At 51.9% G+C, this 21,979-nt stretch overlaps 4 protein-coding genes across 4 annotated transcripts; all 4 read right to left on the bottom strand.

Annotated features, from left to right (window-relative positions):
• Positions 1 to 998: 998 nt before the first annotated feature.
• Positions 999 to 2,267, bottom strand: B0T26DRAFT_676972 (uncharacterized protein; the record flags this gene model as incomplete). The annotated part of the gene is made up of 5 exons (XM_060440045.1): positions 999 to 1,043; positions 1,128 to 1,239; positions 1,729 to 1,742; positions 1,797 to 2,064; positions 2,233 to 2,267. The coding sequence occupies 5 exons, from the start codon at positions 2,265 to 2,267 to the stop codon at positions 999 to 1,001; spliced, it is 474 nt and encodes a 157-aa protein (XP_060293843.1).
• A 12,923-nt stretch (positions 2,268 to 15,190) lies between these two features.
• On the bottom strand, positions 15,191 to 16,416 carry B0T26DRAFT_741618 (uncharacterized protein; the record flags this gene model as incomplete). The annotated part of the gene is made up of 4 exons (XM_060443995.1): positions 15,191 to 15,234; positions 15,315 to 15,903; positions 15,956 to 16,001; positions 16,058 to 16,416. The coding sequence occupies 4 exons, from the start codon at positions 16,414 to 16,416 to the stop codon at positions 15,191 to 15,193; spliced, it is 1,038 nt and encodes a 345-aa protein (XP_060293842.1).
• An 860-nt stretch (positions 16,417 to 17,276) lies between these two features.
• On the bottom strand, positions 17,277 to 17,827 carry B0T26DRAFT_339275 (uncharacterized protein). Its single transcript, XM_060434468.1, has 2 exons — positions 17,429 to 17,827; positions 17,277 to 17,369 (listed from the first exon to the last, which is right to left on the bottom strand). The coding sequence occupies exons 1-2, from the start codon at positions 17,781 to 17,783 to the stop codon at positions 17,311 to 17,313; spliced, it is 414 nt and encodes a 137-aa protein (XP_060293841.1). The 5' UTR covers positions 17,784 to 17,827; the 3' UTR covers positions 17,277 to 17,310.
• A 2,063-nt stretch (positions 17,828 to 19,890) lies between these two features.
• On the bottom strand, positions 19,891 to 20,305 carry B0T26DRAFT_752746 (uncharacterized protein; the record flags this gene model as incomplete). The annotated part of the gene is made up of 2 exons (XM_060445560.1): positions 19,891 to 20,207; positions 20,287 to 20,305. 2 exons carry the CDS (start codon positions 20,303 to 20,305, stop codon positions 19,891 to 19,893), a joined length of 336 nt encoding a protein of 111 aa, XP_060293840.1.
• Between the last annotated feature and the right edge of the window lie 1,674 nt (positions 20,306 to 21,979).

Below are 21,979 nucleotides of genomic sequence, written 5' to 3'. Positions count from 1 at the left end.
TGCGAGGTGAAGCCTCCAGCCAGTGCATGGTTGTGGCACCACGGGCCATAGTTCGGCCGTGCCGTAGCACTAATGTAGAGATTACATGATAATTTGAATACATTGCCAGTGGTTAACAGCTGGGAAGAAGTAGAATGGGCTAGATTATTTCATAAAATCTGGGACCCCTCCCACCAAAGTCCCCGAGTAAGCATAGTTCTCATAAAGTTGAATTCCTCCAACTGCGTACGAATAGCCCCAGCCCACTCCTCCCTCGAGTTCCATTGTCTGCGCCACGATGATTTCCAAGAATAATAAAAAGTACCCTATACCTCTAGGGACGCCAGAAAATTCTACTTGAGCCTTACATTGAAGGTTGGTAGCGATCCACCCTTCCAATCCCATAGAGGCAAGACATTGGGATAGGCTTGAGATCACACAATCTTGCGTATATTCAATATCTGACATACACCAAATATCGACGTTGGAAGGTGTCTAAGAGCTGGGAGTGTCATGGATTGGCATGTCTTGAGCTTAACTAGAGTTCCTTATTTATCCTTACGGCGTGATGAAGGCGAGACAGCCATACTATCCACGATGTTTGTCGTCAATACCGGCATAGCAAACATATCGTGGAACTCGTTGTTCCCCGAGGCCGGATTACTTTTTCCTAGCTGGCTTGAATGTAAATTCGTAGCGGTATTTGCGTTTTGGCGACCGGTGTGAACCGGCGTGACCTGGGTTGCAGTGCCCGGTAGAGACGGAGGCGTGGGTCCTCGTGATCCGGGGGCCGGGGGTACATACTTTCGGATTTGAATATAAATAGCCCTTTCCTTATTCATGCAGCCCTCGAGAAAGGGCCTGAACTTCTCTTCAGGTATAGGTCGTTCTGGGGCGTTAGGTTGCGGTGGATCATACAATACGTGGAGGTCCTTTTCGGTGGGAGTATATCCGATATCATATTGGAACCTTTCCAAGATGTATTTTTTGAGCACCTATGGAGCAATGAAATATTAGTATTAGATAGCCATAGCAAGGGCATTCCTATTGACACTCTTTTCGCCCTAGAACGAACGGTAGTTACATACCTCTAAAGAATGCATCTCGCAATAGAAACCATGCGATATTTCCATTACACTTAAACACACTGGTTGGTAGACGCCAGCCTCTGAGTAGATGCCCACCGATAACTTAGCCTTTGGTTTGTCCAGTGTTGGGATACGTTCATGGCCACTCGTAGACAACGGGATTATAAAGTCGCTGGGTAACACTAGGTTAGCAAAGTCACTGGCTGGCGCTTTTTGAGGTTGCCATGTCGACTGTACTGGCTCCTGGAGTTGAAATCCTGGGGCCCGCTTTGTTATCGGTACATGCCCCTCAGTTTGCATTCCTAGGGGTTGTTTTGTTGACAGCGTAGGGTCTCTGATTTGCACTCTTTGGGGCTGCTTTCGCTTTCCAACTTGAATCTCAATTTTACCAGATACTCCCGAGTAACTAGCAATCAGTGCCTTGTAATCGGACGGTTTTATCTCATTGCTAGGTTCGCCGTGAATTCCATTATCATTAAAACTACTGTTGGTCGGGACGTTGAGGGTTTTGACGACACGAGTGACTAGAAGCCCGGGAATTTCGTAATTATCATCGGCTCTGTTTCTTTCAATATTGTGGAAAATCGTGTCTGGGATCCTAAGACCAATCATTTCCGGGAATACACTGCAGCGTAGAAACTCCATTAAGTTCTAAACTCACATTCCGTTTGTTAGCTAATGGTAGGGCATGGCGTGGGCGAAGGGCTAGGATGATGTGCATGATCTTACATTCCAAGTATCGTGATGTTCTATCCGGATCGTCATGTTGACTCTTGGTTTCCGCTGATCTCTGATGTCGTAGGCATATACGGCTATGTGTTCTGGATTTTTCGTCGAATGGGAGCTCCCAGGACCTGGTTCGTAGCCGGAGTCTATTCTCTTGGCCCCAGAGAAAGGCGTAAAGGTTAAATCATTGACACCGGTGTTCCCGACCGACTGGACACTGCTGGTAGGGGCCTTGGGAACTTCATCTCTCTTCACTAGCCGAATCCAAGAGCTCATGACGTATATAGCGCAAAGCAACTTAGTTTAGATAGATAAGGCATTTAAAAGACGACTGGATATTATGACGGCGTTGATATGGCTGAAAGGCTAGCGCTTAACCCAGATATATACGCATGATTTGATTGACAATACGTGAGGTTTTAATAGTGATCCCACAAACCACGGCCGTGGGGACGAGCCGGGGATGTGCGACATGGCTGCATTTGATTGAAGCCTCGATCAATATTTGGAGTTGATTGTGTGAGAAGATTGACTCAGACACGCCGGATTGGCCGCCTGTTGCAGTTCCTACGCCATCTAAAACCAGCCTGGAGATGTCTTGCAGACCAGGAGGCCGGATCAGACGATGTTGACGGCCTGCGTAATGTTGGGACGAGCTCGCGCACGCAAGGACCAGCTCAGCGTCAACTCACAATAATTTGATCGGAAAAGGATTTCCAAGTGCAACCGCTCGGACTTGGTTGTTTCCCCTAATAATTGTGAAACACTCGGAAGCCTAAGTCCCCACTCAGACGCCTTACAATCCGGCCGTGTCGGGTGTCACGCGTGTTCTGAAACGGCCAGCCACGGCCTAACCCGGTCACCCCGGCGCTATGTTTGCTGTCGTGCCGAAAGACCAATCCCTTTCGAATGGACAACGCAGGTTTCGCATTCCTGATTCTTGACCTAGAGTACAAAAAGAAACAGGCCGCTATTAATCACCAATACCCTGCACTGCCGGGCCTCCTGCACTGCCGCACAGCGGCGACTCCAGCGGCCTCTCCCTTTGCGGCGCTTCATGCGTCGCAGCAAAAAGTCCATGCTTCTCGCCACCGCATATCCCTGAGCACCGTGAGCGATCCTGGGCATCCAGCACCATCAAGCCCGGCCGCCCGCCCTTGGCTCATCTCCCCGCCCCTGCTCTCGGCTTTGCCCTCTTTGTACTATTCTCTTTGTACTATTACGCAGCCGAGTAAGTCTCAAATCAGGTTCGAGGCTCTAGGTCCTCTCAATTAAGAAAAAACTGGGGTTGGACCAATCATCCCAGCGGGATGGAATAGCGACTGCTGCTGGTGTACGAAAGTGAGATGTCTGCGGAACTTCAATTGCTTGTCGCGGATTTTTGAGCTTAACTACCTCGATGGAGATTTCTTTGATGGCCTTGTGTTTCGGATCCGGCGTCACCAGCCAATCGATAAAGTCTTCCCAGGATTCGGCCTCTAATTTTCGATTGGGCCCGTACCCAACCATGAGGTTGTTATAATATTTCTCATCTCTTACCGCCTGTTCGATATAATTCCGCGTCCCGCCTCCCCCCGGGTTGCCGCCAGGACGGCTAATCTGTCGCCAAACATGAAGCATGAACTCCTGGAGCACTTGGTATTAGCTAGAGTATGGGCGACCCGCGGGCATGTCCGCGTGTCTTGGTTTAATAAATGACTCCAAGAGGAAGGACGTAGAAATTTCCCTTACCGAGAAAATCAATTTTTTAAAGTATTGCGTTGATATCGGTATTACTTCCGGGTCGTCCTGGTCCTTGAGCCTGACCAATAATTCCCCCGGCAGTAGGTTCAGCATAATCTGGATATTCCGCGTGCCACTGGCTTTGTGGCTTTGAACAAACCCAGCATATTCTTCTGGCTGTATAATTACCTTTTGGTGCTCCAGCGGCTTTCCATCGTCATCAGTCTTGCCTAGGGTCCGAATGACAAGTCTGTCAATTGAGTGATCGTCAGTACTATATTTATTATTAGTCCTTGCAATTCCCAACCGAGCTTTTTCCATATAGCTTAGAGCCGACGGAAATTCATCAGTTGATTTATCGCCCCAGAGCTTGTTTAAAAGTCCCTAAAATAAAGCCATCACAAGTTAGAGGTAGTAATAAAAATATTGGGGGCTCAAGTTCGCGGCTCAAGGTGGGGTCGTACATTCCACGTAGAGCACTCCGAAATTTCGTATTCGAAGACACGGAATTTATCCCCATCAACCGTTTTCACATTCACGACCACGTGAGTTGAGGTAGATAGCTTTACCGCACCGGAGGCACGACTTGATGACGAGCCAGACTGAGCTATGATTTGAGCTGCTTTCGCCCCTGTCCCAGCTGCTGTTCGCCTTCCGACAAGCAAACTCCTCGTAATACCAGATCCCAAGCTAGCAGTGGGATTGCTTTTGGGCACCGTAAGAGTCGGTCGGTTGCGTAGCGGCGTCACGAAAAAATCAGAATCGCCCCGATATACGGGACGCTGCTCGGGTTGAGGTATGGAGATTTCGGGGGTTGCGGATTTTCTAGTGTCTGTTTTTATTATGGAAGGGCAAGCAGCGGTCTTGGTTGGATTCGGGGTAGTTATGATTCCGCCGGAGCTAGAGTGGGAGCGACTGGGCGGCGGGGGAACCTGGTGTCCAAGTTCAGATAAATTCATTCTGGACTAGCTAATAGCATCGATAGTTCGAAAATACGAACTATAATTAAAGGTTGAACGCACAGCGATAAGACAGGACGGGAGTGTATTTTATATAGGCCTGGGTCAAGTGTTGACCACCAGGTGACAAGTACCTGGGTGGAGGCTAATTAGATGTTGGCGAGGTCTAGGTATTATTTAGAAAGCGTGAAATTAATATTTGACGCGTGGAAGTCCTACGGCCAAGACAAAAGACCTCATGACTCTAACAGGTTCATCCATCGTCTGATCCACTGTCTGATGCAGCCCAAACTTCATCCTATACCAAGCACACCATAGCGGCCCAACCTGTTAGCCGTAAGTTGCCAGGCCATGAGGCTGGTCTGCCGGGCTTTTGGGTCTGCGGGTGTCAGAAATCAGACCAATTCATAGGCCTGCCGGGCGGCGGGCCGAAACCGATCGGCCTATCTTGCCGACCTCCTAGGCAGCCCACTCGACCAGACGAGTTGTGCAGCATGCACCAGTACATAAGGGCGAGTGTTCAAAATATAAGTTCATGTTTATGGAACCTAACAAGTCTGCAAACTTGAATTGCAGAAGATCACCCCCTGAGTGAGTGCGGGGGGTCATGCTGCCAGGCTGACAAATCCTTAGCTTGGCTTCCCCGTATCGATCCGGTTCTAGTTTAAAGTCTGGATGAACATCGAGGATCGAGGATATGAGATACTAACTCCTACAGATTAGACGAGTTTTAAACAAAGAGTTAATACTGATAACATATTCGTGCAATTTGAGGGTGGAGAATGGAAGAGACCTTACTTTAAATTTCAAACCGCTATATTTATCCTTCTGAATTAACAGCGGCGAACCCTCCGATTTCGACCCAATCCTCACTTTCATAGTGATTAGCAATGCTTCCATCAGTGCTTCCAGCTGCACAATTAGCAGAAGATGAGTTAAGTCGTCAGTGCAAGTCGAGATCATAATCTCCATGCTCGGTTTGTTCTCGTAGGTACGAATGAATTCTTCCCAGTTCACGTCATTTATTATCTTACAGTCCCTATTGTCTCTGCTCTCTGCCTTGTGTAAGCCGAGCCTGGCCTAGCTTGGACCACCTAATGGCCCATGCATCACCAGCCTCTCCCCCCATCATAGACTTTCGCCTGCGGCAGATAGTTTAGATTGCTCAAGCAATCCACCACGTTCTCCAGTAAACTGTTCACCTCGCATGCCTTGTTTCAATATCTTGTGACAACGCAAATCTCATTACAGTCTTTTTCCGCTTTCGCCATCTCCGACGTAATGCGAAGTGGTTGCCTCAGGGATCGAATTTCGGCAATACCAGTCTCCATGACCTTGGTAATAAACGACTGTATTGGATTAGTGGAGTACATAGTTTGTACGAAGCACAGCCGAAATGAATTTAGATACACGTTGAAAGAAAGTGAATAACATGTTAACTTCCATATTATAACCTTTCCGGTTTCGGGGTCTTTCATTGAGAATATGCATTTAATACTAAGACCAATATATAGGCCTACACCGAGCACCTATATCGACACTGGTAGGTTAAAGCTATTTAAGTCCTTGCCGACGGAGGCAGAGGGGGCCGGGAGTCTTTGAATCCAAGGGCGCTCATAGCGGCTGTCATTCCCGCCTCTGCTTAGACTTGCTGGACCGCCTCCAAGAGGGGCGGTGGACGTTTGGTGGCCACCCCCAGCGACATTTCCTGGATCAGTGCCGAAGGGAGAAGAATTCCACTATTCTTGATACCGAAATTCTCGTGGTTACTTCTAACGAGGGAGAAGTATAGGGGCTTGTAGAAGGGTAAGGCGTCTGTTCACTGCTGCCGCCGATTATGAGGCTAGGGCGGCGTGAGGCGGGAAGGTTCACTCTGCCTGGGGCGTTCGATGAACTCAATTCGAAATGATTTGGGTTATCAGTGGTGTTCATATGTGGACCTTTCGACTGGGCGTTGGCGCTAGATGTTGCCCGACCGGAAGATTCCGGACTCGAAGGCGGCGTGGGAGTAAAGCGCATATTGAATTGTAGTGCATGAGAGCGTTGGTAATTGAGAACACAATCTAAAGTATGGCTTCTGTTTGGAAGGTATTGGATAGGAATGAAATGCTAATTATTGTTTCTCGATCGCTTTACCCCCTGTTATTTAACGTGGAAGATTCAGAGCGCATGACAGCATTCGAGGATGTTATAGGCAGGTAGCCAGCGGCATAAGTATTATAATTTGAACCCGTCTGGTGGTCTCTTGGGGGAAATAAAGACGGCTAGTTCCAAATACTGGCTTTGACACGTTGGGCTGAGGAGCCGTTGCAATCATCATTATATCTTGAAACACCTTTTGGCGGCCTTGAGGGGCTTCCGGCTTCGAAAATGTTGGCCAACTCAGGGACTAGGCTGCTTGTCACATGATGGGGGAATCCCGGAGCTGACATCACCCCACAGGCGTGTTAATTTATCGTTGGGATCAAATGTCCCGTAGGTTTAGTAGGCCGTCCACTGAAGCCACAGCCTGCATCACATTGCTTGCTAAATTAGAGCTTTATGTATACGAGCGAAGCGATCGGTTGCGAGCTCGGTAGGGGGTTTCCAGGGCCCGCAGGGCCCTGGCAGGCTCGCCATAACAACAGGGGTGATTCCTGCGATAAGCAGGATTGCATATACAATATTGCAATTAATTATTGGGATAGTCTCCCAACTCTCTTGGTTTCCAGGCCACCGAGCGAAATATGGAAAGCTGAAACGATGCGCAGCAGGCCACAAATTATTCGAGGGATTGACAGCCGATTGTGTTCTACGAAGGCTTTGCTTCTTGCTCACATCAACCAACCGGCGGCTGTGCGGGGCCGGCTTTGTTCGGCCCTTGTGGGCGGCCCGAAACAGTGTGAAACGACGTTAGGGCGTAGCCACTGGTTGTCCCACACTTGGCGCCTTGCACGCCCGCTCGGCCCTGGGCCATTGACCTAACGGCCTAACATCTAAACATTAGGTAAAGCAAAGGTTGGCAATCGTAGGCTGGGCCCCCAGTCCGTAAATCCGCGAATTCCCACGTGTCTGTTGAGTTCGTTCTTCGACAAATTGACCCCTCTATCTCTCTCTGAAACCAATCTCTAACAGGAACTGGTCGAGGATATCCCAAGTACATAGACAATCCTAGACCGGGGGGCGTTGGCTAACTAACTCTCAGCAACGGTGAATTGAGATGCGAACTGCCCTGTAGTAGTCCTTAATGCGACAGCTGCTTGTGTTAGTTTGTCCCTGACTCCGCTGCGTGGGGTAGTTGATTACCTTAGCTAGGCAGGTGATTTCCCGCTGTAGACGCCCTAATCATATGGCCATACTGGGCTAAATGGATGGGATATCGTTACGCGGGCCTACGCGGACTCATAATTAATTAATACTCACGGTCAGCCTTAAAGATGGAGAAGACCGAACCGGGCATCGCCTAGGCCCACCGTTCACGTCGTGCAGTACCCTCTCTATTTCTTGATGAATAGTCTTATCCAGTCAATCACCTAGTCTTCTTGTCTCGAATACAGAAAGAAAGCCCCTATTCCGGACCCCAACCGACGCGCCGGCAGGCACCCGCTTTCGCTGCGACATCAGCCTCCCGCTGCCCTAATCAACTGTAAAGATCGCGCCTAGAATACAAGCATGATCTAGCTTGTCTCTTAGACTTGACGCGGGCAATACTCAAAAAGCTTCGGAACTAGTTTTTCTCGGTCACGGGAGATTTTATACCCATGAATGTGACTTCAATTGGAACGTCCAGGACTCCCAAAAAGCCGTCTAAGAAGCTGTACCAGGTCTCAGGACAGAGCCCAATCTCACCACCTTGACTTGTTCTACCATGAAAATTCCAATTGCGGTTCTTCGGTTTTGTCGGTTCCAAGAAGAACATCTTCAAACCGTTGATACGATTAAAGGCGATCGCGATAAATGACTCGAGTGCCTATATATTAATAGCCAGGTGATTAAATATTAGTAAATGAAGTACCGCGGCAAAAATCGAAGTACGAGGAGAGTTTAAGGGGTAGGGCAAATACGTACATCGAAATCTTTAGACGTATATTCATACGTCGCCATTTTCAGTTGCACCTCGGGGTAGCCTTTTGCCTTCACCACCAACTGTCTTGGCATGGTGACGATTCCAAGACAGACTGTATCCAGCCGGTTGTACGTTGCTAGAAATTGGAGAAGGTTTTGAGACGAAACTGTCTGGAAACCATCTTCTTCTTCTGAATGTTTACCATTGATACCGAGAAAACAAAAGCCGGAGCCATTAAGGTCAACCGTATTTGTCAGATTTTTAACAAATCCGTGAATATTAGTTCCGCCCTTGTTGAGAAATCCGACGATCTGGTTGACAAGTTCCTGAGCATTGAACAACTTATTAGACTTTTATCGACTAGAAATAAGAGACTCCTAGAATAAACAACGTACCTCCCATGTATTGCAGCTTGCCCTTTCACATCTTAGTATTTCAAATGTAGCAGCGTTCCAACCAGTGGCAGAAACCACTATTTCCGGCTTGTGGATCTCGGGATTGGGCAGCGCCGATATTTTAACAGTACCATTACGCTGAGCGGGAAGGGCAACACCAGGACTCCGCTTACGGACTGTGCGAGTGGTAACGCTCCTCTTGATTTCTTTCAATATATCAGCCGTCTCAGAGACTGGCCCTTGACGATGCCCTTGACGAAACCTCTCCTCGCTACGCAGGGGAGCGGCGACATCGTTGTGGCCGACGTCGAAAACCCCCTCTGCGGGGATCATAATGAAGTCTTCGGGTGCAGAGATTTTGAATCCCAGCTGCAATGGGAGTTCTTCTGGAGCTGGGGGAGCAAGCTGTTTGACCTTAGCCACGGACGCAGTTGCCCGGAACCCTCGCGCTCTAAAGTCAGTCTCTTCTATAGCCGTGCCATCAGTGCGGGGGACTACTCTTTTAGGCGGACCCAGAAGATTAGATCTATTTCTCGTGATCGTAGTACTGGCTCGGTCTAGGTCGCTGGTGTCGGCTCCCGCGACAGTTTCGCCGTCCACCCTAACACTGGATGCGCCTTGAACCTGTTTTAAAGGTCTTTGGAAGCTAGTGACGTTTCTTCGAAGAACCGATGAAGCGGAGTCCACGAAAGGGTTACCAGGGCGACCAGAGGACTCGGGACCTGACTGCTGGATGGCAATAGAATTCATGATGAAATGGCGTTGCAAGGCTGGACAACTTTGGTGAGGTAAAACTAGTGCCTAGGTGAAAAAGGTAGATTGATGGGGGTAAGCAAGATATTACTCCTTCATTGTCGGGTCGCGGTATTTATATAGGTTACCTATAGTCCAACTCGGAGCATGTGTTCGTATTAGAACGCTGTATCGCTATATGTGCAGCATGTGTCGTATTAGAACGCTGTGTCGCTATATGTGCGCGTATAATTGCCGATCAGCGCTTGAAAACGGGCCTGATACGCGGCCAGTTCGAAGTCGTTAGGGCTTCCACTATATGGCCAACCAGCTGTTGCAATTTTATGGAGCTTGTGGAGCATCACAGATAAACCTCGATTACATGATCGCCTCAAATAAATCCGAACCTCTTACACCTTCGCGCTGTTGCGCCGGCTTCGTCCCAAACTGAGGGGCGGCCCGACCCCGTCGGTGGCAACACTGGGGCCACAAGTCAGACAGGTCTTTCTAGACTAGCGTGTACATCATAAATTAGGCCTGTATCTGGCTGCATCGGACAAAACCGCCCACCTCGGGCCCGCACCACCTCTGCAAAGGCCGTCCGGCCACCTTTGCACGTCTTGGAACCCACTAGACTACTACTTAAGGTCTTGCAGCAGCGCCAGCGCCAGCAGCCCGTCGAGTTGTGCTAAGGTCCCAAGGAATTTTCGACCTAGTGCGGGGTAGACCCTAACCCTAGCAAGTTAAGAGTCGGATCACACGGTGGGGTTACGCCAAGCGCTGAACCTTCCCAGCTCGACAGCCTTCGTCACATGAAATATTACCTTCCAACCGTTTCTCCGCTCGACGGGCTTTACAAGGCCACCTCAGCCCCCTCTACACGCTATTGAAAACCCTGCAGCTCAGCTTGGTAGAATCTACAGTGCTACGTCCCGGCACTTATACGAGAGCAGTGCACCATGCAGTGGCAGTGGCAACTAACGTAATTACCTTACTCATTGTCACACTTGTTTTTGGCGCTATAAGGGCTCTAGAACGTCTGCTAATTAATTTCCTAGCATTAGTCCACCTCCCAGCTGCAAATATCATCCCCGAGTAACTACAGTCCTATCCAGCCAAGAAGCGCACATGCCTCCTACCTCCCATCGCTCCACTACACGGTACGTATCCTTGACCTTAACGTGACTTGTTCCACGTCAAAGATCCTGTCGCGCGCCGGGCTTCGACTCTATAACAGTGCGACAGTGGGCGACCTAATAGTATCCATTGGAATGGTAAAAACGGGAAAAAAAAGATCGATAGCTCCTGCAATGAAAGAAATATCTCCTAGACTGGACGAGTACACATTTTAACGACAATTTATACTGTCAACGCGGATGCGAGCTTTCGTCTATGGAGAACAGGGTACTTGCAGTGCTTAGCGTTCGAGCTGGAACACGTTCTGGGGCTCGGGTAAACCGGGCGGGGCCTGTGAGGACCCGTCCACCAAACTGGCCCTCAAGCAGCCAGAGCCGCCCAGAACCCCGGGCCTATCAGAAGCCGCCTCGAGGCCCCACCTACCCCACTGATAGATGAAAACTTATTCGCGAGCACGCGACGCGTCGTTGGACTTTTCCTTCTTTCCTTCCTCAGTTTAGAATCTTCGTCGATAGCACCCAATGGACTGAGTTCACCTCAATGCCTTGCCCTGGTCGTGACAGGGCCCGCATCTTCTGCCACTGTTGAGCTACCACCATTTTTTTCTCCTGCTCTGCCAAGAATGGTCATATGACTACGCGGCATAACATATTGTATCAGTCCTGTGTCTACCGGTATTTCCGACATGATAGGAATAACATCGTCTTTTGTTGGCATGTAACTTGCCGAACATCTTGCCGAGATTATTTGTTCTCTTGTTTTTAGAAACTGGATTTGAACGTTAATGAGACTCTGGCTTGATCCCCTCAGCCCGTAGATGAACTTCCGCCAATCTTTTAGATCTATCAGGGTGTGTGGGTTACCCAACCGATAGACCTGGATATCCGTGGCTTGTCCAACTTCCTCATTTGCTAGGTCCATCATCCGTTGCTTAAAGGTCGAAATGTCTCTATTGTATTCACCATTCATGAGGTTCGAGGCTGTTGATAAAAGACCCTAGTGTTCGGAGATGAAAATGTTAGCTGCGTTGCGGTGCTTTTCCTTATACAGTTAGGTATAATCACTGGTAGTGATTTACACTCACTCTCCAGTCCATTTGAGCATACGTATCCTTCGACATCACCCATAATTTATCATCAACTAATTTGATCACTCCCTGAGCGACCGTTACTTGCATTTTTTCCGGCAACAGTTTCTTACACGCGCCACTCTGCTTTTGTTCCGGGGCATCTCTTGGCTTCTCGGCTTCAAACGAAAGGAAAATTTCTATGGCTTTTACTTTATTGTCAAGGTAGCTTTCGAGGAACCCTTGATACTTATCCATCGTGATTATTGAGTATTCCGTTTCCGTACTGCCGCTCCTAGGTTTGCCCATTTGGGAAATTATACGTAGATCTGGATCGCGGAATATTTGCCCTGTTTTTTTGGCCGGAAGGCGGGCTTGAGGTTCTTTCAGCCCTTGGATCTCGTCGTGAGTGAAATTGTCATGGACTTGAGTCATGAGTGACTAAAAAGAGAGCAAGAGATGTTAGTAAGCGCTGGAATTGAAAGACTCAGTACGTCTGCGCGGGTACGGGGACTTGCCTCCCAGGCCAAGGCCTGTTCCGAGTTAATCGTTAGTTCCTTGCCAATTCCCATCCTAGCCACCTTCAGATAGGGCGGTATTCGAAATCTGAGCGGGCGCTGGCGCTCGTTGCGGCCCACGGTAGTCGTGGTTCTTGCCAAAAAACCACTAACGCTTAAACTACCACTAGCGTTTGGGTTACCTTCAGCAGTTTGCATCAGGCTTCTGGTGCTATTATCCCTCTTCAAAGGTGTTTCGGGGTTCATCCAAAATTCCGCAGTTGAGGCGATACCAGAAGCTGGGCCTGAGCTACTACCGAGCTCCATGCCTATGGCAGAATCCCCGGTATTAGCTCTCTTTTGCGTACTGCTTGTACTAATAACAACTACAGGTGTCCCGGTATTCCTGGAAGATTCCACGCCTGAGTCGCGCCTGAAACCTGGTGTAACTGGGTCATGGACGCCATAGGACTTCACGTCAACGGCGGAGTCATCGCTATTAGTTCTCGAAAGAGGGTGAGGATCGCTGATATTTCCAGCACCGGTGTTCGGCTTCTGGATAATAGCAGTGGCAGGACTAGGGTGACTGGTGACGGAGCTGGGGACAGAACCGGCCAGCGGCACATTTCGCACCCCGGGTACAGACCCTGAGCGATTGAGGGTGGGCTGGATACGTGTAGAGGCTGCGGTAGAGACAGAGCGACTAATCGGCGGCTGAGCAGGATTAGCGTTGAAGGCATCATGTGGTAAATCCATGTTGGACTGCGGTGGTCAAATTGGGCTAGGTCCAAGCACGTGAAATAATTGAAGAAATGAAGTAATTATGCAGATTGTAAGTATAGAGAAAGATATGGACGTGATTGCGAGGGAATGCGAGTCAATTAATAGCTTGCAGAAGTGAGCTGTCGCTGGGAAGCAAGGTTTCCGGCTCTGACACGGTTTGGCAGATCTTGCTAAACTCTGCAATCAGCACGCCAATTAAGATTGGTGGACGACTCCATTGATGCCTCCAGTGTGGGCTTGGATGTGGATGTCGATGTGTGAGGACGAAACCACCAAGTGGCCGGGCCACCCATGTCCGGCGCTTTCGCGTGTCTGGAAACATTGCCCGACTCTCAATACGCGGACAAGGGCAACGCTAGCGGTCAACGAATGCTCGCCAATGAAAGAGGTTCGCAGGACATGTCAAGTGGTTCGCAGGACATGTCAGGTACCTTCCACTGCTTGAGAATAATGAAAAATAATTTACCAAATGATAAGACTTGTCCCATTTTCTCGCGCTATTTCCTAAGTTATATCGCCTAGACATCGCGCAAGGTGGCTTGTTTTTTCGACTTGGCAGCGTTGTTGTCGTATCACGTGCACTGAAGGTCCGGGACTAGACCTATTTGGGCGCTCTCATCATCCGAGAGGGCGGTCGAGGCTTCTGGTTCGTGCACACTGGGCGGCCCACAATCTCTCAAACGCCTTCGCCACGACCCTGGCCACCACGACCCCCCCCCCGGCCACCACGACCCCGGCCACCACGACCCTAGCCACAACGGGGCTGACTGTGCCTCGTCCCAACACACCAGACGAAGCAAGAGCTGCCCCGACCGGCTAGGTCCCGAGTCTGACGAGTTTCACCCGTATTGGCGGATTCCCGCAAGTCAATACGCAGCATCTCATTTTTCAAGGCTGGGCCTGCTTTCTTGCCATCACTTGTGCACAGCCCATTTTTCATCAATTATTACTTCTGGCCAGCACTTTGCCTGCCCGAGATGGTGCTGTCAGCCCGTTTACTCGACGGCGTTGCTACACGCCACGCTCCTGCCCGCCACCATACTGCGACGTCATTGGCAGCCTGCGCAGTCTCAACACAAAGGAGAAAAACAGGATGCAATTTAAACTTCCAGCATTTGCACATCCCAATAATTCTCCGAAAGCCGAACATAATTGTGTGGATGACCCGAAACTTCTCACGTATTGAGCCAAGCTGTTGTCCGACCCGTTGGCTTATGTGGTTTATACTTGGGGATGTGGGTGGGTGAGGCTGAAACCACCACGGCCGGCCTTGAGATGGGATGGAAAAAAGAAGACAGAATCGACCCACATTGTTCAATGCAGGTCGAGGGAGGTGAGATAGAGGCTTCAAACGTCCCGGGCGGCGCAGCAAGTGGCCGGCGGCCGACATGGCCAAAGGCCAGGCCAAAGGCCACCATTTCCCCCGCGATGTCTCGTTTCAATCCGAATCTCACCATAGACTGCGCTTCCTCGCACAACCCCGCTTCGGGCCACCGTCCAAACTCCGTGTCACGTCACACCACCCATGTCGACGTCGGGGTCGGCTCAGAACCCCTCTCGGCTAGCTTGCCCGCCCTGTCGCTCGGTGGCTTACCGGCGGCTCGTCTCAGCCACACCCGTGGCCTGACCCGCTGGGGTTGACGGCCTCAGCTCTGTCTGATCAAGTGGAACTGGCCAGTTGATTCCAGCCTTGCTCGGCGAGGTGGAAAAAGGCAAGACCTCTCTTCCTTGCCTTCTTCTGAGGTCGGCACGTGAAAATGACGGAGGCCCGAAATTCAGACGACCCGGTGGGGGGCAGCACATCATGCAGAGCCAAGACCCCACGCTCACAACGCAGAGCTCAGATGGGGAATAATGACTCAAGTTCTATGGTCTCTGATGCAAGCTCGGCGCGTGCAGACACAACCACAACCACGGATCTATGCCTGACCCGCCGAGACTCGCACAATGAAAATACGGAAGAAGTGTTCTGCTATCTGACAAATGGGGTGGTAGGTGGGCAAAGGAAAAGAATACACCAGTCTCGCGCTCCCCTGTTTAGTCCTTAACAAGTGTCTGGTTTTACATGGGGGCCATGCCGGCCTGGCCGGGGAGAGACGTGAGCCCTGTGGGGGTTTGTCAGTGAGGTGCCTTTTTCGAACGGGCAGGGTGCTTTTTGGAACGGGCAGCGGGAGAGAAAACTCACACTTGGAGGTGCCAATGTCCTCGCGGGCCGACTGGCTCTTGGTGCAGGCGATGGCCTTGGCGTCAGCCTGTCTCTGCAGGGCCTTGCAGTTGTCGCCGGCGCACTTGGTGTCCATGGCCTTCTGCAGGGCATCACCCTTCCAGCCGAAGAGATAGTCGCCGTGGATTCCGTAGCCGGTGTTGTCGCCCTGGCTCCAGTAGAAGGGCTGGGAGCCATCCGCGGGCCAGTCGGCCTTGTTGTTGAACTCGCGCGTGTCGAACATGATCTCGTACATGATCTGGGGGATCTTGACAGGGTGCGTCGACGGGCACGCGCCGCCGCTCTCGAAGGTGCCACTGCTCGGGTACGAGATGTGGCTCTTGTGGTCGGGCGTGTCGAGGTTCTTGCCGTCCCAGCACGACGGGAATGTGACTGTCACGCGCCACCCGCCACCGCACGTCGACTTGGGGAAGTTCTTGGTGTCGGCCCCCGTGCACGGCGCTCCGCCGAACGGGCTCTGCTGCATATTGGACTCGCACCGGAAGCACAGCCCCGAGGGGACCTTGGCCGCCACCCGGTTGCTCGGGTCGCCGACCAGCATGCGGAAGCCCTGCGGTTGTCAGACGGTGAAGATGGAATTGGATCTTTAGGGGGTGACTCACCGGCTTGAAGGCGTTGACCTTGGCACTGGCCTGGTACCCACGGATGCTACGACAGGTCAGACACGGCTGGCACACCAAGCAAGTCGGGGACTAAACACGTACTAGTACACCGTCATGCCGGCTTGCACGCCGAGCCCCAGGTTGGCCACCTGGGGCACGCGCTTGAACGAGCCGTTGCGGGCCTTGAAGTAGATGTTGGCGGTCCAGTAGTTGGAGAAGTCTTCGGAGTAGGTGCACGACGTGCAGGTGGCGGCCGTCGAGGGGTCGAGCGAGCCGGGCGTCATGGACGCGTTGAACGAGTTGCCTCCGATGACTTGATGCATGTGCGCCGACGGTAGACTGCCGGGGTTGACCAGAGGGTCGATGCGGTCGATGGTCAACTGCGAGCAGCCGAAGCGCATAAGCTCCTGCGCCGTGGCCAGCTGGGCAGCTGCCACCGCCACAAAGGCCTTGAGATGCATCTTTGCGCGTTGCTGGACTTGATGTCTTTATTTCTTTCTCTTGCTGGACTGTTTCAACCTGGACCTAGTGCCAGAGCAGAGCAGTAAAAGAAACCGGGAAGAAGCGAGAGCCACCGAACCAGACCAGAACGTGGTGGACCGACTTGGCAGCCCCCTGTTGACCTTTATATGCTCTCCACGGTGCCACGGTCCCCCCTCGCATACTCTAGAAGCCTTCTCCCGAATTCCTCATCTGGGCAGTCGCGGAGGGCGACGGTTGTCGAGGCCATATCCCGTGGCAAAATTTGCCGAGAGACAACTGCCGTCGATTGCTCGGCCATCTCCGGATAATATGCCAAATCTGGGGGCTACCTATATTTGGGGCCAAGTCTGGGGAAGTTTTCATTTGGTGGGGCCGACTTCCAATATCAAGGCAGCCGAACCGATAGGCGCGTCGAGCCTTGCCCGTCTTTGGATAAAGCGGGATCCAAAGCAATCACTCGGGAGGTCCTGGGGGGGCAAACTCGCAATGCCGGCGTGCCCCCCTTCATTTTACGTAGACAACATCTAAACACGCCGCACAGAGCCTGCCGCCGCGGATTGGCCACAGCAACTATATGACGCGCATTCTACACCCCCTTACACCACGCAGCCTGTGTGCACACGTGCGCGGTCACTGTGCCGAAGCGATAGGAAAACCACAACGGCAATAACATCGGGCAAGTCTGCCTGCCTGCCTCCATGCCTCCCTGCCCCTGCCCCTGCCCCTGCTCGCTGCTCTTTGTTCGGCTATTCAGGGCAGCGGCCCTTTTCTAGCCGCGCGCCATTCCGATCGCGAGCACATACATGCCCCTGGCATCTGCTGGCCCGTGTCTTGTCACCCCAGCTGCCGGCCTTCCGAGTGCATGACGTTGTTTAACCACCGACTGGCGCATGCGTGCCTATTGGCAACGAGAACCGGTTGTCACTCGGGACTGCACGCACCATGCAGTCAGCAATCTTCAGCTTGGGTAAACATGGCGGCTTGCCTTGCATGTTTCTGCGTGCTCATTCTCGCTCGGGGTGCGTGGGCGGTAATCGTGATCCAGGTTTTCGTGGGGATCCGAAGCGCCTGGAATTCTATTCCCTCCCGCAAGCGACCACTCCTTCATCTTCTGTATCAGCTCTTCGGCTATCTCGGTCTTGCTCTTGTTCTTCTCAAATCCAGCCAAAACCCGCTCGGCAAGCGAGATAGCGTCTGCGAACCGCCCCTGAGCCGCAGGCACTTTTGCCAAGAAGCCTGTCCGCGTGAGGATTGTGGGGTGGTCGTTCCGCAGGAGGGATTTGCTCGTGGCAATGACATCGACCAGTGTGGCCTCGGCCTCGGCCAGATTCCCCTTGCCGAGCATGACTTTGGTGTATTAGATGGTTCTGGCATTCAGCGTGTCTGGGTGGGCTGCGCCATGGAGGCCGTGTCTGAGCGTCACGGCTTCGAGGGCGTACGGCTCTGCCTCGTCGAAATGGCCCCACAGTTGCCACAGTTGGAGAATCCTGGCGATACCTTGCATGCTGGTCGCGACAGAGACGTGGCCCTCAGGAAGAACCTGGCGGCGGCGCTCCAACAGCTCCGTTGCCAGCCGCAACGCGTCATACTGGCCGTTTCGACGCAGGATAGATGCCAGAATGTCAAGGCACTGGAGTGTACGTCAAGGCACTGGAGTGTGAGAATGTGCAACTCGCCGAGTAGTTCCGAACTTTGCTGGTGAGCAGTTCCGAACTTTGCTGGTGAGCAGCTCGGGCCATCTCCTCGGACTCGCCGTACTTGCCCAGAGCGAGAAGAGATCGCGCAACGTGTATCTGGGCCTCGGCGACATCCTTGGCGGTGCTGGTGTCGGTTTTGTTGTTGTCGGTGCTCTTTGATGAGCGCGGAAAAACGACAGCCTCTTGTCAAGGATGCCGCGAAAGATTTCCAAAGCCTCGCCGTATTTTCCAAGCGCGTGACATACACTCCCGAGCTCCTGTAGTGAGGCGAGCGGACTGGAGTTTTCTATCCCAAAAAGTGCCTCCCGTACGTTTTCGTAGTTGGCTGTCTTTAGCACAAGCCCAGGAAGTTGTGATGTGTCGGCCGCGGCACTCGCGGGCCCCTGCGCCATCTGAAGTGAGTCAATGTGTGGAAGCAGCAGTTTGCATGTTATCCACCTATCTGGGTCGATTTCGGGAAATGCCCAACAGAGTAGAGTGCCTGAGTCGCCCCCCTTTCCGTCTCCTCAACCACGCCCGAGCACCAAGCCACCAACGCATTACACGTTGCACCAGCCGATGAACCGAGTGCAGTTGGACGACTTTTGGAATGATATCAGGTCATAGGCCAGAAGTGTGCCAAGGGCAGCTGTGAAGACTGCGCGTCTCTCGTTGGGTTCGTGCAGAATAGCCTCGGGGGTTGCGCTGCGGTCCAACAGCGCCATCCGCGCCATGATGCATGCGGCTCGGGGGTCTTTATCTCGAATGCGATCAAACGCCAGCCGCCAGGTGCGGGTGACGGACTAAAATAATTCGAACTCTCGACGGAGGTCCTGAAGCTCGATATTCAAGAGGTCGACGAAGTCATTCTCGCTAGAATTCAACTGCTCGAGATACTAGTCTAGGCCACCGTAATCCCGTTCATCCTGATGTAAGCTGCCGCCTGTGTCAGGGCTAGGGGAAGATGGCCTAATGCCTGTGCGATCTGTTTGGCGCGATCTTCTTACCAATTCTCGACATTCGCAATCCTGGACCGGAACAACAGAAGTGCATCATCTTCAGGCATGAGGGGAACAGCCAGAGGCTCGGCATTTTCCATGAAGAGCTTCCCATGGCGAGCTTCCCAATTCGGAATCTCTTGTCGTGACTAAGACCTTGCCGCTGTCACCCTGGGGAACGAAACTGACCAAAGGCTTCATCGTCGACGAGTTCCTCCACGTTGCCTTGGATGGTGCGAAGGCTCAAACAGGACGTCGGAATCACCGGCATTATCGAGGACGAGGATCCATCCGCTAGAAGGGCTCAAATGAAATGCGGAGGTTCCGGCAAAGCTACACTCTCTTTTCGCAACACTCGGATGCAAAATCAAAATAAATACTAAAAACAAGTTACTAGCGACGACTTAACGATTACTGTCATCTTCTTTGGGGATGGGCAAGGTGGCAAGGTGACCACGTCGGCAAGTTAAATACGCCAAAATGGACTGTAATGCCGTTGTTACTCTGTCCATACCCCTTAGGATATGCGGAGACAAGTTGGGAGTTATGTCTGGCTGTTTGGAGCGGGCTGTCCCAAAAGAAAAAGGAAAAAAAAAACTTCAATAATCTAATGTGCTAGCGATAGCCCCTTGCCACTAATACCTATCGACTTCGGCGCCATCTCCCTCAGCCTCGCCCTAACCGCCATCAGCGCTTTGCCGAGCAGGTTCTCGCCTCAGTGCGCCCGGTGCGACATGGCGTGCTTGGCCGTGTACCCGATTCCCCAGACCCTGTCTCGCTACGCCGCCTCGGCGAGCATCCGGTCGCCCGTCGCCAGCAGCTTGCGCCTCAACTCAACGTTCTGCCCGAACTTGGCCATATTGCCGGCCTCAACCACCCCGCTCTTGGCCTGATCCCAGCTCACGGGGTCGAAGCCTTTTGTCAGGCGGCCGAGGCGCTTCTGCTCTTTGGGGCTGGCGGTCGCGAGGATGCGGGCCTGCGTGTCGGTGTCGTTGAAGCGCACGGCTTTGCAGTACATCATGAATTGCTCGGCGCAGGTGAATGTGATGCTCTCGTCGCTGGGTCCGGTGTCTGGCTCGCTGTTGGCGGGCCAGGCTGATTGCTGCTGTCGTTTTTATCGTACCCGACGAGCGAGAATATCTCTGCCTTGCTTATGGTGAAGGTGGATGGATACCATTAGCAGAGCTCGCCATGAGTGGCATCTGGCATGTAAAAAAAGAGTGGCTCGTCGTCTTGGGCTGGGTTTGCCGGCCCGGCGTTTGGTTGTCGCTTCATTGTTGCGATCTCTGAGACTGGTCACTTGAAAATTGCACACGTGATGTTCGTGTGAGCTGTCTGTGTTCTGTTGTGAAAGGTGCTCCGCTGTTCAGCGACAAAGGTTACCTCTTTTGTGCTCAAGTTGAAGAATGCTGCTTGAATAGAGTTCTCTACTATAATGACTCATGCGCCGAGAAACTCTAACCTCCAAAGCCGTTTAAATTGAGTTTCTCAAACTAACACCACATTACAGTCTAATTATCTCAGCCCTATCTGTTCTTTACAGATCAAGGCAGCATTGCTCGGCCCGCCTAGAGTTGACAGTGCCAATGATCTCAGCAACCCCTCTCTTTTTTCTTTTTCTTTTCTTTTTTACCGTGATGCCGTAACAGCAGCGAGGAGCTAACGAAATAAGAATTAGTCGAAGAGATTCCCCAGAACGAAAACAGGCAACCTCGCATGATCTATCACTTACGGCACCCTACTGTTCCCTCTTCTCAATTGGCCCCTCGACACTTGCGGCTTTCGTTGGCGCCTCCAAGAACCACCACGACTTCTTGTTCGGCTGCAGGTGGTCATAGAAGCAATTGATGCCGAGCTTGTCGTCGAAATACGAGTATCCAAAAACATTCTGGCCGCGCGCGTTATATGCGTTGACGGAGGCGAGGGTGCGGAAGACGAGGTCGTCGAGTATTGGAAGGCGTGATGACGGGAGACTTGAACATATACAAATAGAGGCAGTGTAAGACTGGAGACTGTTATTGGTGCGGTGAGAAGTTCGGTGTGGGGGCTAGCGGGGCGCTCTGCAATTCAGCTCCAAAGAACGAGGCTAGTGGATGCCACTTATCTGGCTATTGGATTTGGCAAAGTGATATCGAAGTGCTTGTCTTGATTCTTTTGCTAATGGCGTTGCGAAAAGAGCCGCCGAATCCCACACTCGCCCAACCGCAACAACGTCACAGTCTTGATCGAATTCCGTTGCGGCAAGTGCGGCGATTCGGGCTATGAGCCGGGTTCAGAGAGTAGCCACCAGGCCACCATTGAGACTGTCTCTGCCGAGGTCGACAAGGCGACGGGTTCAGAGAGTGGCCACCAGGCCACTATTAAGACTGTCTCTGCCGATGTCGATAAGGCGACGGAGTAAAGGGTAACGGGAACGGGTGAAGGGTGACGGGAACGGGTGAAGGGGATAGGGAAGGGTGAAGGGAACGGGGTATGGTAAAGGAAACGAGGCATGGTAAAGAGAACGGGGTATAAGAGCGGAAGAAGCCCATCCTATACTCTCCCATTATTTAATATTAAAGTCACCAATACCAGTCGCTCCCCCGTTATTCTCCTTTATTTATCTTCAGTCTTACCATTTATAAGGAGCCAGTCTACTCTACTTTCTGTCTTTACTTTCTCGACCAAATCCACCGTTACTGTCACGGCGGGTGCCGTGGTGGTGTCAATGACGTAGTGCTGGAGTGTGGTCTGTGCGTGCCTATCACGTGGTCCGCACCATACCTAGAACCCCGCGCCTTGCCCGCTCCCCGCAACACCTTCCTTTTCCTTCCTTAGCTTTAGATTCCACAATACAGGTTACGGTTATACTGCGTGTTATGCCAGTC

The sequence above is a fragment of the Lasiosphaeria miniovina genome (genome assembly GCF_030549165.1).
Source record: "Lasiosphaeria miniovina strain SMH2392-1A chromosome Unknown B0T26scaffold_5, whole genome shotgun sequence".
NCBI lineage: Eukaryota > Fungi > Ascomycota > Sordariomycetes > Sordariales > Lasiosphaeriaceae > Lasiosphaeria > Lasiosphaeria miniovina.
This window is presented reverse-complemented; position numbering and strand designations above follow the sequence as displayed.

Bases quoted from the DNA above. Each gene is read 5' to 3' on its own strand.
- B0T26DRAFT_339275 (XM_060434468.1), bottom strand. From the start codon at position 17,783: ATGCTCGGCAAGGGGAATCTGGCCGAGGCCGAGGCCACACTGGTCGAT. The intron at 17,370-17,428 runs GCAAGGCAAGCC...TGGTGCGTGCAG, and splicing joins GAATGAGCACGCAGAAACAT to TCCCGAGTGACAACCGGTTC.